The sequence below is a fragment of the Rattus norvegicus genome, chromosome 18 (assembly GCF_036323735.1).
Source record: "Rattus norvegicus strain BN/NHsdMcwi chromosome 18, GRCr8, whole genome shotgun sequence".
In the NCBI taxonomy this organism is placed as follows: domain Eukaryota; kingdom Metazoa; phylum Chordata; class Mammalia; order Rodentia; family Muridae; genus Rattus; species Rattus norvegicus.
Genome location: NC_086036.1, coordinates 58,754,988 through 58,773,510, shown reverse-complemented (window position 1 = coordinate 58,773,510; position 18,523 = coordinate 58,754,988). Strand labels below are relative to the sequence as shown.

General features: G+C 42.9%; 1 protein-coding gene across 9 annotated transcripts in view; it reads left to right on the top strand.

Moving 5' to 3' along the window:
• The window catches only part of Piezo2 (piezo-type mechanosensitive ion channel component 2), a 376,519-nt gene that overhangs the window by 341,742 nt on the left and 16,254 nt on the right, over positions 1 to 18,523 (top strand). For 7 of the 9 annotated variants that reach the window (XR_005496481.2, XM_063277327.1, XM_039097390.2 and 4 more), the window contains 9 exons: positions 64 to 230; positions 5,116 to 5,283; positions 7,753 to 8,160; positions 8,822 to 9,080; positions 11,089 to 11,271; positions 13,527 to 13,779; positions 15,151 to 15,283; positions 16,375 to 16,522; positions 16,618 to 16,832. Coding sequence is in view for 8 of the 9 variants with exons in the window: in XM_063277327.1 (XP_063133397.1) it covers positions 64 to 230; positions 5,116 to 5,283; positions 7,753 to 8,160; positions 8,822 to 9,080; positions 11,089 to 11,271; positions 13,527 to 13,779; positions 15,151 to 15,283; positions 16,375 to 16,522; positions 16,618 to 16,832 (1,934 nt within the window). In the remaining variant the exon portion in view is untranslated. The remainder of the gene's footprint in view (positions 1 to 63; positions 231 to 5,115; positions 5,284 to 7,752; positions 8,161 to 8,821; positions 9,081 to 11,088; positions 11,272 to 13,526; positions 13,780 to 15,150; positions 15,284 to 16,374; positions 16,523 to 16,617; positions 16,833 to 18,523) is intronic. The other 2 variants (XM_225880.11, XM_039097391.2) reach the window with 1 other exon arrangement.

The window sequence follows — 18,523 nt, the reverse complement described above, 5'->3', positions numbered from 1 at the left end:
ATGGCTGGCACTGTTCAAACACGTACTTCTGTGAGAACTGTTGTGATGTCCCCTTTCCTACAGGGCAACGTTCCGACACGGGAAAGCATCCACATGTACTACCAGAACCACATGATGAACCTTTCCAGAGAATCCGGACTGGACACAATCGACGAGCACTCTGGCGCTGGTTCCAGGGCCCAGGCAGCACACAGGATGGATAGCTTAGATTCCCATGACAGTATCTCCAGGTATTTTACTTTCTAAACCATGGGTTTGTTTGTGACAAAGTCAATGACGTAGACATTGGCAAAGAGGAGGAGTGGATGTAAGCAGTGAAGGTTAGCCAAAAGCATGGATGGTATCCAAGATCCAAGCAGCAATGCTGAAGGAACGTTGTCCTGCTATAGACAGAACTATAACAGACATTAACAGTGAACAGCTCTCAGTATCCATATACGTAACTAGCACAGCATAGAGATTTAGGCGATCTAGGCAAATAAGGAAGACCCATTCCACTTGCCTTCTACTCATTACTATTTATGTAGGGACTGCATCTTTACCGTCTTTCAAAATGGTTGCTCCACCAAGTATCTTTCCTTCTAGCATTTTCTACCTTCTCTTGATAACGCTGATCTTTCCCTTTCAGGATTGTTACTTCAAACTTTAGAATCAAAATGTCAGAAATAATTATGTGAGCCTCCCTCTTCTCTAGGTCTATGGTCACACATGCATTATTCACAGCAGGACAACAGGTGACTTAATGGTAATGATGGTTATACCGTCTCTTGATGCCTCTCCCTTCTTCCCAGGCAAGTGTACACTGTCCTCTCTGAAAACTCCGGGACCCTCTGCATCATGGTGCTCTAGATCACTGTTGTCCATTGTATAGAGCTCACTAAACCCACATTACTGTCTTAGGGAGAAAACTGACCATTCCAGGGTGACACATGCAGCTATCTTATAGGCCAAAACTTATATCTCCGAGGACAGCCATCTAGTTTTTAATCAAATATTTAAAAAAAATACTGTCCTAGGTCAAGCTTTGAACTCAATTCTAGAACAAACAAAAACAAGAGACATCCCCTCAACGGTTTCAACTGAGAAGGCTCTCTCACATAAGGCTCTTGCCTCCTCTCCCTGGTGTGGTGAGGAAGGACGGAGGAACCTCTAAGTGGCCCAGACTCATACTTCACACATCCAGTCAGTACAGTGGCTGCCAACCATATTTTTCCTTCAAGAATATTGACTACATTTTATTCTGGATAAAAGGAGGCAGGAAGTATGTCACATTATTGATGCCAAACTCAAAAATACAAGTTAAAAATCAAAGGGACTCATGTTGTTGCTCAATTGGCCATTTACTTAGCCAGTCCATACAAGGCCTGGGATGTAGTCACCAGTACCAGAGACAGAAGCAAAACTGAAAATCAAAGTTGTACCCATTGGAGAGAGTGCTTTCTTATCTTGAAGTATAGTTTCACATATGTCACTAAATTGTTTTCTTTGAGTTGACCAATTAAGAAACCCAAACACAGCCATACACCATATTTGCCTTTGAGACAGGTCCGAATCTATTGGTAAGGAAACAGAATCATATAATAAACGTGCGTGCGTGTGTGTGTGTGTGTGTGTGTGTGTGTGTGTGTGTGTGTGTTTGCCTATATTGATTCTGTATAGATAAAACTTTATGGATACAGTCCTTCCTCTCTTCCCAAATACATACTCTTTTAAGGTCTTTTCAGGATTAATAAAAGGATGATATTGTCTATAACTTGGGAATGCTCCAGTTATTTTTAAGCTCTGAAATGAAAAATATTTCAACTAATATGTTCTTCCTCAAAGGAGGGAGGCTCAGAGCCAGACTCCTCTTAGAGCTATTTCCTAACTGAAATGGGGTTTAAGAGTCTTTTTAGTTATAGAATAAAATAATTGTCATAGTGGTAAAATGTATTTTTTCTATCTATACTTTTGCACTTTGCTTAGACAGTAGTTTCTGAAACTGTAGTAGTAACAACAGCTCTAAAATAAAAATGTCAATGACAGTGTCAACTGACTCCCAGCACTCTGTGTGTCCTGTGAGACCATCCCAGAATCTCTGTGGAAGAGAAGGTTAACTTCTCTTGTCTCACAGGCTTTGCTGAAGTAAAAACCCGCTGTCCATTTTGTAGTTTATGTACATGTTTTATGAACCATAACTTATGTCTTGTGTGGAATCTCTAAGTCCTCCTCTTTGATCTCGCTCCAACAAGTTTCTCCATATCTAGAAATCAGAGCATTTGAATGCAATCCTTCTCTCTCTGATTAATTTCTATGCCGTGAATCAAAGTCCACTTTACCCTCATTTTTCTTCAGTACCTACCTATGTCAGTCTACCTCATAGTGGCTGCTCCCTCATCAGGGAAGGGGGGAGACCTTAAGACATGGTTTAGAGATGTGATGCAGGTCAGTATTGTATAAGACACTAGCGTCATACGCTACCATCATAATAGAAGCAGGGATGATGGAGCTAACTGAACACTGATGTGCATAAGTGTGCAGATATGTGCAGCCTGGGAGAGGTGAGGTGGAGGAGGTAGGCATGTCAGGATGTCCTGGACACTCTCAATGTTGACTAACACTGCTTCCTACGCAGGGGTGAATGAGGTGAGTAAAAGATTCTTGGTTTCCAAATACTCCCACTTTAGAACCAAATGGTCAAACAACCATGAAGAAAAAACTTCATGGCAACAATGGAATGCGAAGAAACCTGAGGTGAGAACACTGAGCCTCCGCAGAGAGATTCCCGGTTGGCAGACCACTAACTCAGTCCATCCTCGGTCATTTTTTTCACAACACTTGCAAATGTTCCTCAGCTTCCGGCAGCACTGTTCTACATGTGTGTCTAATACACACTATATTTTATTGCTTTTAGTTCCAAAAAAAACATGACAGACCAATCCACTTTGCCTGTGCAAAAGTCACACTCATATTCAACTACAATTATTCCCTCCAATTAAGTGGAGGATACAACTATTTACATGTACACTGTATAATGTATTATTACATCTTTTTGGTGTTTTTTTTCCTTTGCCAAGATATGCTGTCTCCTAATGTGACTTGTAAGGTTTTCTCAGTGTCCTCTTCTTTTACCTCCTTTCCTGGTTTATTTCATAAGAAGCTTTGTTACCTAGATCCCAAGGTTTGACAGTGAAAAAAGGAGGCTGATAATGATGCTAATGTCTTCTGATATTTGAACAAATCATGTGTCATCTCCCAAAAGGAATATATACAAATACACCCATAAAACTTAAGATTCTTCATAGGCTTCCTTAATATCACACAGAGGCCTGTTTTAGGATACCTGCTTTAGTACCAAACTCTGAAAAAGGGAATCAAGGGATTGTTACATTACAAAGTATAAATCAGTATCCCGACAGACTCGATTCCTATAGGAGCAATTTTTAATTACATAACAATCTATAGTATGTTCAACTAAGAAACTAAATAATTATAAATCAAAGCTTAGGAGGCTACAAAGGAAAAATACCAGCTCAAACAAAAACAAGGAACTGCCTTTAAATATGACCTAAACAAAAACACATGACCGGAATGGTAAACTGGGAGTCACTCGATATCACACTTACAGAATGATTTTTTTAAAAAAAGTGTAAAGTATTTGCAAAATTATAAAACTGTCAATTGGTGAATACATAAGAAGCCAGAACCATTATAAATAGTCTGTAATGTATCTTGGTTTTCATTTTTAATATGAAGTAAAAGAAAATGCTAAGTTCGCTTTGTGAGTTTATGAACCAACAAATTTGTCCTTCATCCTTGGCTGAGCAACATTCCCAGTATCTTCAACAAAAATCCACCTCCTTAAAGGTCTCCAGTAACCCTTGCACTGGGAAGAGGTAGCATGTCACCGAGAAGATTGCTTGGACACCTATATATTTGGGGCAGACAAGGCTGGTGAACATAAGCCCACTCTTCAGTAACAAGAATGAATATGGTGTGGCCTGTTCCCTTTGCAGTTTCTGTCCATGACACAAATTTTCACATAAGTACAGTAGACAGAGTGAGAATGAGAACCTAGCAAATGAATACAGATTTTTTTTATGGAAATCCTTTAAATCCAGGGCCAGATGGTGAGCCAGTTTCTAATAGTTTCTCATAAAATCAGGTGTGTGACTTACCAAAGGATTGCTTACTTTGGCTGCAAACGTTGTTAAGTGCATTCTGAGGCTAATTCTCAGGTCTGGAGGGGTGGTTGCCGTTTGAAATCTGCCACCCGAGACATCGCTGTGCTCCCGCAGTGGTGGCGTCTCATGTCTGCTCCATGATGGCTGTTCCTTTGGGTACTGAGAAATGAAGAACTTAGTCAATGGTTCCTCTCCCTTGGGATACCCACCAAAACTTGAAGCATGATCCGTAATAAAAATCAGTTAAAGCGAAACATTAACAGATAAAGGTGTCTGGCACTGCTAGAATTCCTTTGTTGTTGTTGTTTTTTGGTACCGTTTTGATTTTTTATGTTGGTTGCCACGTATCCAATTAGCATCTCTTCTACATACAAGGAATCTGGCTTGGCTTAGTCCCCGTGAGTCAGAAAATGAGGTGGAAGATTCAGTGTGCAGTGGCATCCCTGAGCGTCTGGCTCTCATTTCAAAGACCACGTTATGAAACTAAAGTCTTTTCTACAAATTTTACCGGCATATTTCTGCTTATGCAATTGAGTCGGGAGATGCTTTCTGTGGACTTGGGCTTGCAATTCCAAAGAAAGCATATTTTCTTCTGTCACAAAAGAAACAATTGCATCGCAAAGCTACAAGGGTGTGGACTTTGTAAGATGACTCCTGGGTCCGCTCCTTATTCTGCATCCTGCGTCACCCCGAGAGTACCATTTGAAAGCCAATTCCCCAGCCAGTACATTTTCTTTTCAACTCCAGTTTCTTCTGTTTATTTATCCTGCCAAACAGGTCCTTCCTTGTCCTGGAGCCCCCCACCCCCCGCTGCTGTGGTCATCCTGTCGGTGGCGCTGTTGTGTGTAGTTGCCGCATGGCGGTGTGTTGGTGTGTTGGTCAGTTGTCCCTGTGTGACTTAGTGCACCACTGGGTTTTAACTCTGTGTTTCTGTAACTGTTTGCGCTGCTAGCTGTTACACTGAAGCAACCCTGCTGATCTCAAGGCAGTCCACCCTTGATGATTTAGATGGACAAGACCCTGTTCCTAAAACAAGCGAGCGTGCTCGGCCTAGGCTCCGTAAAGTGTTCAGCATGGACATGTCCTCCTCATCAGCTGACAGTGGCAGTGTAGCATCAAGGTGCTTAACTTGTGCATGCTTTGTTCTGTACTCTTAATCTCCTCCCCCGTGGATGTCAATGCAAATGCAAGCTCATGGGATGAATGCCATTCTTCATTTTAGCTTCAATTTTAAGGATTTGCATGACTGAAAAAAACTGCATAACCGTAGCCCTGTCTGTGACATAATCATTTCCAAGACAATGCTTCATGAACTAACTGCATCTTGGTTTTGTCTGTTAGCAATTGCTTAAACGTTCTGATTGAAAACATTGTCCTCCATTTAAAAGATATTTTCTCGTTTCATTTTCTAAGATATATATTTGATATATGTATATAATATATACATATCAATATATATATTTGGAAACATCTGTCAAATATAGCCATTTTCAGTTAATGCAAAATAAATGGCTATAGTTGGCATTTATCTAGCAGGAAAATTGAATATTTTACCATTGGCTTTTTTAAAAAAACGTAGAAACATACAGTCAGCTTTCTAGATTACTATCTGCCTTGTTTGGAAACAATTATTCTGGGCTTAAGTTTCCTCATTAAATCCTGCCAGAAAGCAACATTCAGTTAGAAATGAAATTAACTGCATACCTAAAACCCCTTTTCCCCAACCTAAATCTTAGAGCTGTTACCATGGACTCTGGCCATACAGGTTCATCCTGACATGAATACAACCCAAGCCAAAGCCAGCTCCATTCTAGCCACTGGGGGTCTCTCACAAGAGAGGTGGAGTCTTTCCCTTTGCTGGCAGTTGTAGATGTTTTAACCCTGTGGTACTGACCACTGGGGCCTGGCTTAGATGAGATGTTTCACCCCTGAGACATCTCTTTCAGGTGCAAGCTTGTTATATCCTTCCACTCTGAAGAGCTCTAAAGCCCTCAGGTGACCCCAACCTAAGAGACTATGCTTATGGCCACTTACAGTCACACTGGAAGTCAAGCCCAATATGGATGATGACCCGAACATTCCCTGAGGTGTTGGTCCATTCAGTGTGCTCCCGGGAAGCTGTAGGTTAACTGACATGAGTCTTAGCAAACCTTTTGGTGAGGGCTATCATTCCCAGAGGCTTCTGCAGCACAGTAGAAGCTCAGGACCAAAGCCCCCGGCATTTTTAGTGCCTACATGATCATCCACCATTCCTCAGTCAGAAGAGGTCACAGAAGATGTGCCAGCTATTCACCCATCACTCACTGACATGTCAACACTAATACCTACCATTTAAGAATCTCTGTGTTTGTGGAAGCTACTCGCTCACGTATGTCACTCACACAGCAGTAAGGCAGTATGTATTTCAGAAGCACTGTACTCCTACATCCACCAGCTCTTAAATACCTGTCCTTCTTCAAGGGTCCAAGAGTTAAGAAAAGGCATGCTATGAGTTTCAGCATGCAATGACTTTAATATGGCTGCTTTGTTTTCAGTTCTAGCATTTTTTTTTGCATGGGCCTGGCCAGAAGAGATAGGAAAGGGCTAGGAATGAAACGCAGAGTACCACAGAAAAGCACAGGGAAACCAACATAGGCCTGATGATAGAGGTAGAGTAAGTTATGTAAAGGAGGCTGTAGGAAAGATGTATTTGAAAAATAAAAGGAGGCAGCGAAGAAAGAAAAAGAAAGAAAGGAAGGAAGGAAGGAAGGAAGGAAGGAAGGAAGGAAGGAAGAAAGGAAGGAAGGAAGGAAGGAGGGAGAGAGGGAGGGAGGGAGTTGCTGGGGTGTGAAAATAGGAAAAATCTCTGAGATACAGCAAGCAGCTTAGAGACAGTAATAGGTGGCCCCATGTGCAAGACCAAGAGCTCACAAGTCCCGAGAATGAGAGAGAAGGTGGGAATTCAGTGGGAAAGACGCTAATACCAATAAGAAAGAAACAGCAGAAGAGAGAAGGAGGAGGAGATCCACATTAACAAACAGGCATTTTTAAAGCATGTGCTTGTTACGTTCAGCCAGTATCCACTGGAGTCTGTCATCTTCAATGGTCCCGGGAAGTTCTCTTGTGCAGGAATGGGAGTAGAAAACATCTTGGCCACAAACCTCTAGAACTGTCAAGCATGGCTTCTCCTTTCCTATGCTCTCTTATTTAAGGAGTGATGGTGGTAGGTATGCTGTGCTACACATGTGCTGATTTGGAAATGAACCAGGAGCTCATGGCTGTGACTATTGATCCTGTTTTAAACACTTCTATGCATAGGACTGGGTTGCTCCTTGCGAGACAAGTCACTTGCTCTGGTTTGGAAGGATGCAATGCTCACTGTCCACTCTTGCATCTGGGAAGGCTACTGCTTGCAGTTTCTGCAGACCAGGAATGAATTTCTGGAAGGAACAAAGCAGATGGGATACACAGAGAAGGAGGGGTTTTTCTTTTCTCACATGCTTGAGGCTTCTGACTTGGGAGTTCTGAGATGGTGTCATAAGGATTGGGACAGGTTCCAAGCTGGTATAAGTGCTAAGACCAGTGCTCTGCCCATCTTTTCTCCTAACAGCGAGCCCACACAGTGCACCATGCTGTATTCACGCCAAGGAACTACGGAAACCATTGAGGAGGTAGAGGCTGAAGCTGAGGAGGAGGTGGTAGAGAGTCTGGAGCCTGAGCTCCATGATGCCGAAGAGAAGGAATATGCAGCTGACTATGAAGCAGGGGTAGAGGAGGTCAGCCTCACTCCAGATGAGGAGTTGCCTCAGTTCTCAACAGATGACGGTGACGTGGAGGCCCCGCCCTCCTACAGCAAGGCTGTCAGCTTTGAGCACCTCTCGTTTGCATCACAAGATGACTCCGGGGGCAAGAACCACATGGTGGTCAGCCCTGACGACAGCCGCACAGACAAGCTGGAGTCCAGTATCTTACCGCCCCTGACTCACGAGCTGACAGCCAGCGATCTGCTCATGAGCAAGTAAGAGCAAAAAGCAGGCCTCCAGCTTTAGTCAGCGGCCATCACAAACATGTGTGCTCTGGTCACATGTGCACAAAGCCCAGACAGACATAGAAGGCAGACATACAGTCCTCAGACATCACTGTGACTAAGTAACAGACTTGGCAAAAAAAAAAAAAAAATCCAGTGACACTTGTCTTGATCCCTCTTTCCATAATAAGGTCTCAGTTAGATTGAACATCCCTAATTTGAAAACTCCAGATGCTCTGAAATGCAAAAGAGCTCTAATGCTATCCACATAATACAGGAGATAAATGAATCTGAGCCATTAAGCTTTGTGCACGCATAAAACCATTGGAAAACTTTCTATTAAATGATCTCCAGACTTTATGAATACAGCATGTATAAAGCATCCATTAATTTCATGTTGAAACTTGAATTTCGTACCTTAGATACTCCATGACATATATGAGTAGTCTAAAATAGGAAGGCCTTCAACATCTCAGTCATGTCCCAAATGTTTTTGACAAAAGAAGAATCAACCTTTATGGGGTTGCCTTGCTTATATATGTGGGGAGAAGCACACACAAAGGAGGCATGCACAGATACGCAAAAGATCACAGAGGCAAGTAAGTGATTTGGAAAAGGTGGACACAGTGTCTGACCGTGCTTACTTTGACAGGATGTTCCGTGATGATGAGCTTGAAGAATCTGAGAAATTCTACGTGGACCAGCCCCGGTTCTTGCTGCTATTCTATGCCATGTATAACACTCTGGTAGCCCGCTCGGAAATGGTGTGCTATTTCGTGATCATCCTGAACCACATGATCTCTGCCTCCATCATTACTCTTCTGTTGCCCATCCTGATCTTCCTCTGGGCCATGCTGTCCGTCCCCAGGCCCAGCCGGCGCTTCTGGATGATGGCCATCGTCTACACTGAGGTAGGCCATTCTGTTGTCTGACCTGCTTAGCCTGGAATCATTATCATGACCTAGTAATAGTAATTCCATACACCTTGTCAGGCCTCAAATCCTGTACAAGGGAGGTTCTGGTGTCATTCTCAATCAGAATACAGGAGGAGACAGCTTCAATGGATTCAGTGATTGACTGAAGGTTCCAAAGTTGTTGGAACCAGGTTGGACCTGTGATATAACCACTGTCACTATAACAGTCTTCTGCAAAATCAAGCCAAGTGCCCAGTGTCAGTGAGTATCCAGTGGACTGGAGATTGTAGCACCTTGAATACAATCTGATACGGTGGCACACATATTTTCCATTTTTAAACCTAAAGTCACTTTCCATGCATCCCAACACAAACGCTTGAAAACCTAAATGGCAGGGGGATATGTTGCTCCCAGATGTAGGGGAACAGGAACACGTGTCTGGACGCACATAGAGCTGTATTTTCCATTGTTTCTATGACATACAAAAGTCCCATGAAGACTCTAGCCCACGCAGAGGATAAGGCTCACATGTGATGTGTGTGGGCTTCTACGGTGTTTGGAGCTGTGGCATTTGTGATGAAGTCTCTTCCCTGACTCAGAGGAAAAAGTTTACTTTGAATCGTACTGTTCTGGCTGCTTTTGGCCCGATGCTCATGAAGCATGCACCCTTGCAATCTGGACACACTGTAGATTGATAAGTAATTCAAGTCCGGTGAAAACAGATTTTATAGTAAATGACTGCAAAAATACGTGGATCAAGCATCGATGGTATGTATGGTTTATCCATGGCAGAGAGAGAGAGAGAGAGAGAGAGAGAGAGAGAGGCATATCCATTACTCTAATTGACTTCATACTCTTGCCAAAATAATCATTCTTGAGGGTCACTTCCATTACATGCCTCAACGACATAGACTCTGTTAAGGGAGAAGGTGCCATTCGCCAGCACCAAACTCCACAATGTGGGGGAGCTTCTTGGATTCCTGTTCTTACATGAGTAAGTCACAGAAGACACCAATAGAGTAGAAAAGGGCAAGAGATGGATGACCTTCATCTTAAAAATATTCTTGCTTAAGTTGGGATTTTTCAATTTTCTATCTCAGAGTAAAATAAATGGGTGATCCAACTGACATTCCAGTTCCGTTTGAACTGCGGGCAAGCACAAGAACCACTGATGAAACAAGTGGAAAAAATTGTTTTCTAGTGATTACGAGACTGATACGGAAGTAGATACAGCGGAGGAAAGAGAGTGCTGTTTGCATCAAACCTTCCTGGAGTTAAGCAGCACTTGCCTAGCACGTGTAATCTCCGGGTTCAACTCTGAGCATTTTATAAAGCAGGCGTGGTGTTCTGTGGCTGTGACTAGAATGTCCTGAGAGGAAGAGGCACCAGGAATGGAAATTTGGGGTCTCTCCGGAGTTTAGAGGCTACAACTTCGTCTCAAATAAAGAAAAGAAAGTGAAAGAAAGAAAAGAAAAGAAAAATACTAACTGCTTAATAACATTCCTGGTTTCATTTTCTTGAATACCAAACCAAACCAAACCTTAAAGCTCCCCAAAAGTGCATAGTATTTCAGAAAAATTTACAAATCAAGGTATTATGTAATATAAAAAATATATCCGTATTCAAATTTGCCCTACCTTCCTTATTTCATATCTGGTTAGTTAAATGTATGATTTAGTCAACATTAAAACAACTCTTCCAGAACAGAACATGACCGGTCATTTGGTTGATGATGAGTGGCCCGGTGGCTTTGTTTCACAATAGTTGACACTGTTAATAATACGGTGTTGCTCTTGTTCTGGAGATGAAAACACTTTACCATCACTTTAAATCTAGGAGTGTTGAGATTATCATATATAATAACAGTACACTTATTCCATGTAACTGTGAGCATTTCTATCACCAAAACTGAGGCAGACATGTTTTCTTAATTCTTACATCACTATTTCTTGTGTATCGCTATTCCTAGAAGGAATGACTTTTTCTTTCTATCATCCCTGTGTAGGTGGCGATTGTAGTGAAATATTTCTTCCAGTTTGGCTTCTTTCCTTGGAATAAGGACTTGGAAATTTACAAGGACAGGCCCTACTTTCCACCAAACATCATAGGGGTGGAAAAGAAAGAGGGCTATGTTCTTTACGACCTCATTCAGCTGCTGGCTCTGTTCTTCCATCGATCCATTCTGAAGGTACCAAGCGCTAACAGTTCGCTACCCCTATGTTGATAAGTTGTGTCTGCAACATTGCTGAAGATCCTGGACATTACAGACCTTGGCTTGAAGGACATGCAGTATCATTCCCACACTTGTTTAAGTCAAAGCATAACAGAGCACTCAGAGACAACACCTTGTCTCCATCGCAGCCTCTAGCCATCTTCTAGTAATATTGGCTTCCCCAAGTCAGTCTCTTCCCATGAAGCTAGAGCTGTTGGAAAGGTGCATCTCAGGTCAAGCCCTGGACTGCTGTGCGCATATAATCTTGCTATTGAAAAAGCAATTGCTCTCAAGGCCTGAGGAAGACCTCTGCAAAGCAGTGCATTCCTGACACAGTCACTCTTACCCTTTCATTGTGTACACATTTACACACACCAGTGCACAGTACATGCACATACATAAATATATCATAAATGTATATATATATATGTGTGTGTGTATCATACGTATGCATATATATGTATGTATGTCCCATTTTATTAAACATAGATTCTTTTCTCATACAATACAATTCGAATGCAGTTTTTCCACCCCCTACTATTCTCGGTTCCTTCCCACCTACTCCCCCATGTGCATCCACTCCCTTTCCATGCATTAGAAAAGAACAGACTTCTAAAACAGAAAAGCAAAAAATATAACGAGATAAAATGAAAACCGTTGTATTGAAATTGGACAAACCAAGCCAACAGAAAAAGAAAAGAGTCCCAGGAGAAGGCACGGGAATCAGAGACCCACTTGTCCATACGTTTAGGCGGCCTGCAAAAGTCCTAAACTGAAAGCTATAGTGTATGTGCAGAGGACCTAGTGCAAGCCTGTAGAGGCCTGCGATTGCTGCCTCAGTCTCCAAGCTCAAAGAAGCTTCGATCAGTTGTTCTAGAGGATCTTGTTCTCCTGGTGTCTTCCATCCCCTCTGTCTCCCCACTCCTTCTTCCTTCTCTACTGTGGGGTTTCCTGAGCTCTGAGGGGAGAGATTTGATGAAGACATCTTGTTTAGAGTTTGCCATTCAAGGTTCCTCTCACCTATGATGTCTGATTGTGGGTCTCTGTGTTTGTTTCCACCTGTTGCCAGTTTCAATAGCCATGTGGATGTTTTTCTTCTCACGTACAAGTTGTAAACAGAGAAACTATAAACAGAAGTTTGCCAATCTACTATAACCATGTATAAATCACTACACAGCTTACATTTCCAGGCCACTGTGCCCTTTGTCACGGTCCTGATATTTCCTTTTTCCACCTTGCTTCCTTTTCCAAAGTATTTCAAATGTAAAATTCATCTAATCAAATCATATTTTTTATCAGTCCTTAGAAGGATCTCTTTTAGAATAAACTTGGAGCTTCGTTGTTTTAATTTTTTTGTATTTGTTTGTTTGAGGGTTTTAATGTATGCTTAGCTTTGCTCTATATCCAAACCTGGCCCAGGACTCAATGAGTAGCCCAGATTGTTAACAAACTTATGATCCTCTTGCCTCAGCCTCCTCAATGATAGGGTGATGGGCATGTACTACTGTGCCCAGCTATGACTCACAGGGAAGAACAGGCCAAGCTTTGAGGAATAAATGTAAAAAGGGATCAGGAGAGGAGCTCACTGATATATCACACACCAATGGAACCACACTGCAGATCATATGTGGTCCAAATCGGATCTCACTCTAGCAAGACCAAAGAGTGTTCGGCCTCCTGATCTGCAAGAGCTCTTTATTCCATTTCCTTAGAGCATAAATCAGTAGACAGAATCTTTGCCTTACATATGGTCAGCAAATTTTGAGTAGAATATTTGCAGTTTTGTTCTGGGTCTTGAGTAAGCCAAGGCCCACCCTACTCTGGGGCTAGGAGAAAGACAGAATCATCCTACAAAGTGAAAACACTTGTAATGTGGAGAGCTAAGGTTGGGTTCACCTGTGCATAGTAAGTGGGTCAAGGCTAGTTCTAGTGCTAGCTGTGAGCACTCAGATGTGTTCTAGAAGGTTCTAACAAATAAAGAATTGTTTCATTTTTACTCTCTCTGCCTAAGTTTACCTGCCTTGGATTAGTTAATCATACAAACTCTTTTCACCAGCAACCGTTTCCACTCTCCTAGGACACTCACAGTACTGTACAAGCTTCTAGACATATACCCTTTGGCTTTCCTATTTCAAGGGATTGAATGTTGGAATGGATACTGTAAGAAAGACAGCCTGTTGGCCCTCCCAAGATGCTAGCTAGCCTCAGCTATCATCTTCTCTTCTTCGCAGTGTCATGGCCTATGGGACGAGGATGACATTGTTGACAGTAACACAGACAAGGAAGGATCTGATGATGAGCTGTCCCTCGGTCAGGGCAGAAGAGGCTCCTCAGAGTCACTGAAGTCCATCAACTTGGCTGCCTCTGTAGAGTCCGTCCATGTGACCTTCCCAGAGCAGCCAGCAGCCATCCGGAGAAAACGCTCCTGCAGCAGCTCGCAGATCTCCCCACGGTCCAGCTTCTCTTCAAATAGGTCCAAAAGAGGTATCTGTTGCATGGCCATTAGGTTGAAATGAGCCCCACACAGTCTCATTTATCTGGTGCTTCTGCATCCGGGGAGGGGAGTGGTTCGGTGCTATGAAGAGAAGATATTGTGACATGGAAGAAACATGCTCTGGCATCAGACAGACCCAAGTTCAGATCCTGTTTCATCTCTGTGTGTAGCTTCGTTGTTCAATATGTGTGAGTCCATTCAGGGACCAGGATTTCAGGTAATAGAGAAAAACAGCCAGAGCATGACATAGTGTGTAGCAATATAAAGGCACATGATAGTATGTCCAGCATCAGTAAAATCTCTTCTGGCTGTGCTATAAATCGTAACAGTTTGAAAATGGATGGTCTGGAGAGGTGGGTCAGAGGTTAAGAGCACTGACTGCTCTTCCAAAGGTCCTGAGTTCAAATCCCAGCAACTACATGGTGACTCACAACCATCTGTAATGAGATCTTATGCCCTCTTCTGGTGTGTCTGAAGACAGCTACAATGTATTTATAAATAATTTAAAAAGAAAAGAAAATGGATTTAGATTTTGCCAATGGAGTTTTTATGGGCGTGGAGGGAAGACCGAGCCCAGAATCTTTCTCATATTATATACTAGGGAAGTGCTCTATCTACCACTGGGTTCTGTCTGCCCCTTTCACTTTTACTAGTTTTTATTTTAAGGAATGTCTCCCTTCATTTCACAAGCTGAATTTAAACTCATGTAGAATAGGTGGGCCTTGAACTTTTAAACCCTCCCGCTTCAACCCTTAATAGCTATGATTACAGGCCTGTGCCACAGGAGTCACCTTCATTTGGAGACTTTTAGCAAAATTGTATAGTTATTCCCTAAACTGGTCATTAATTTCTTATTCAACAGAGAGTGAGATCAGAGAGTAGCTATCCGTGCAGTTGCTGTTGGACAGTAATTGGGCCTTTGTGGTTATGTGGCTCATGGCTAATACTTCCCCGGGTCTCATGCATTTGTCTTCATAACCTACTTATCCATCTGAGTAACGATCTGGCTATTGGAAGACCAGCTCATATTGGTTTTACAGTTGTAGAAAGCGGGATATGAAAATAAGTCTGAGTCACACACCCCCATCTGGCAAAGCTGAGTCCTAGAACATTACTGAGAAGGAGTAAAAGCATTCTTCCATGGCTTTCTTCCCGAACAAAGGCTTCAGAAGCAGAGAAGACCCACTGGGTGTGAGCCCACAGATCTATGCCAGCCTCATCACATCAGATTCCCAAACACTCAGTGCCTTGCGTCCTCTGGTGCAGGCGAAAGCCTACCCTCCACCCAACCTGATTTCTGTTGGCAGATCCACTGTTTGCCCTCCAGCCTGTGCTTTCCCTTCTTTTCCTGCTCTTTCTAGGCAGCACAAGCACCCGAAACAGCAGCCAAAAAGGAAGCAGTGTTTTGAGCATTAAACAAAAAAGCAAAAGAGAACTTTACATGGAAAAGCTTCAAGAACATTTAATCAAAGCAAAGGCCTTTACCATAAAGAAGTGAGTGAGTAGAAGACACATTGGGCTGTGCGGGTTGTGTGGAGCTGGGGAACTGGTACCAATGGCTTCCTGTAAGCCAGAGGTGAAGAACTGAGATAAAGTGACCCAAGGTTATATTGTTTTAGAAGCCATTTGTTAGTAAGTGCATAAGTCAAGGGTTCATTTTATAAGTTGTGGGCATTGCTTCTGAAAGTTCAGCCGAGCATAGAGAAGAATGAGGTTCACATGGATGGGAGCCATGGTAACCCTTTTCCCCCAAAGAAGGGGCCAGGCTGCTTATTCAGTGTCCTACAGTTGGTCCCTAGCCTACTTCACAGGTCCCTCCACTTGTTGGTGATGAAAGGGTCAATGCCCAAGCACCAGGATGGTGAAAGGCACAACTTGGGACTGTAATGTGAACCAAGCAAGGGGCTAGCCCTGAATATAGATAGATAGGCCCAGACTTGGAGATCCTGCAGCACTTAAATGGGACCTTAATTTGAAGGCAGAACCCAAATCAGAGTGAGGATATGATAGAGGCCTAAACGGCGTGCCAGAGACACCAGGGCACAGTAATAATGGCAGAGAAAGGAAATAAAGGCCAAGAAAAGCAGAGAGATACCATAATGGGCATAAAACCTCCAACCAGAAGACATGTGAGACATCTGACATTTATCTATGCTCAGATCTGGCCTTCCAGGTCTCAGCATGCTCAAGGGCTCCCTCACTTTTAACCTCCTCAGACCCTGTATCTCAGTCAAAGTATCACCCCAATGTTATACAAGACAAGACTGCAATACACAGAGTTCTGCAGCACGGCTCCCATGTCGTGACTAGATGGACCCAGATAACCATATACCCACAGCCTGGCTCTTAGTGCCTTTTGCCATTCTGTGGTGCTTCAAGGAAAGAGTCACGGCATGCTGCAGGTCGTACTTGCTTTGGCAATGTACTTATCTTGTATTCCTTGAGCAGGAGTATTTCCAGAGGACTCTACCTTAGCTTTAGAGGAAGGTGGGACTTGGATAGAGAGGAGCAAGAGAAGTGGACTGAAAGTGTTATCAGTTGTTTTTCCCTCTGGCCCTTCTGAAACAAGTGGGCTTGTCTTGCAGAACTCTACAAATCTATGTACCCATTCGGCAATTCTTCTATGACCTCATCCACCCAGACTACAGTGCTGTGACTGACGTGTATGTGCTGATGTTCCTGGCCGACACCGTGGACTTCATCATCATCGTCTTTGGCTTCTGGGCTTTTGGGGTAGGTTGAGGCAAGGGTCTCTACTCCTCCACTAGCTTTAAGATCTCCATCTTGGGGAACTGCCACTCATGCTTAGCCTGTTCTGTCGTCTCCAGAAACACTCGGCAGCTGCAGATATCACCTCTTCCCTATCAGAAGACCAGGTCCCCGGGCCATTCCTGGTGATGGTTCTCATTCAGTTTGGAACCATGGTGGTGGACCGTGCACTCTACCTCAGGAAGACTGTGCTTGGCAAGGTCATTTTCCAGGTCATCCTCGTGTTTGGAATTCACTTCTGGATGTTCTTCATCCTACCCAGTGTGACTGAGAGGTAAGGTTTCCCCAACAGACATCCAACAGGACAGGACAGCAACACAATAAAAGGCAAGGATTCTGGTGAGGTTCAGTTCAAATCCAGAGTAGGAATCGATTTCCCCTCCTCGGTGCTTTATCTGTATTTCATACACATTGCAAAAAGCAAAGAAAATCAATGGCCTCAGTACCATCCAAGACCAAAGATCCTTGAGGTTAAGGTTTTCTCTATAATCTAGCTGATGTAGAGAGGAACTGGATTTGGTCTTAGGTGCACCCTTTGGTGGGGAAAAGGACATGATACAATGTCATATGAGAAGCTCATGAGAAAGGGTTATTCAGCTTGTTGAAAAACATATTGGGAGATGATAAGAGGGAAATGATAGTATCTATCATGTGGATAACAATGGAGCCTTAAAAACACAGATAGAGGACCAGGAAACCTTGTTATGAGATGATGTTATTTCTGTGGAGACGATTGCTACCCGTTAAAATGGGCTGTCAGTAGGGATGAGTGAGTTTAGCAAGGGTAGATATCACCAAGCAAGTTCGTGGTACATGGTAATCTCAGCATTCAGGAGGCTGAAGCAGAAGGATCATAAGTTTGAGGCCAGCTTGAGCATTACAGCAAGACTGTATTTCAAGAGTAAGGCAGCCTGAAGCTCTGCACTAGGGGAAGGGCTTGAAGGTGCTACCGGTTTTTCCCTAAGACCTAGAATGGAATAGATCTAAAAGCTGAGTTCTAAAGTACCCGAAATTCTCTTTCACTTCTCCCTTCTCTTCTACATCCAAACTTCTCCCTTTTCTCCTATGGTCTTTGCAACCCACAGATCCACCTCAAACCAGTCTTGTGACCAAGTCAGTGCTTAATGTGTGAAGAAATTAATGAATAAAAGAACAAGAGAGAAGATTGCTGTAAAGAAAAGAGGGCCACGCTGTTAGGCTATCCAAAAAGTGGCCCATAAAAGTGGAAGTGACCAGGTCACATAGTAAGGCTGTGGGGTTTTTTTTTTTCTTTTTTTTTTTTCCTGGAGCTGAGGACCGAACCCAGGGCCTTGCACTTGAGGGCTGTGATTTTTAAGTAGATCAGAATGTATATATATATATATGGTATAGTTCTCTCTTGAACAGTCGTGTTCCCACGTCAGTGATAGCATTTTCAGAGTCCATTTGGAGATGCTCCCTCTTATTGTAACCTGTTCAACATCTTCAAACGTCTTGGAAACCATTCTCATGTTCAATAGCAAGTTTGATCTTCTGTCCAAACAGCAATCATCTTTAGTCAAGTCATATGTGCAACTCATAGATTGGGATGGCTAATGTTTCCACACCACATAAGGCAACTGGCTCAGATGTAGCGTACAATGGGGAAATCCAAAGTGTTCCTAAGAGTGAATGGCTACAGCTCAATGGACGAGCCTCTGGCCTTTCCAGTTAGTCCCACAGTAGTTATTATTATATAATAATACACGGATGAATTGGATTGGTTAAAGAGGAAAAAATCAATTGGGAAGACTTTCCCGATTCTGAAATAGATAAAATAAAAAGGGACTGTTACCCTGAGGAACACTGTTACAGTCCAGTAAAGTCCACATTTGACCATGCATAGTCAGAGAACATACCTCACATCAAACAATTAGGTAAGGCAGCTATTCTGTACAAATATTATACCTCAAAGAATGTTGGGAAGAATATTGTTAGTTTATAGTA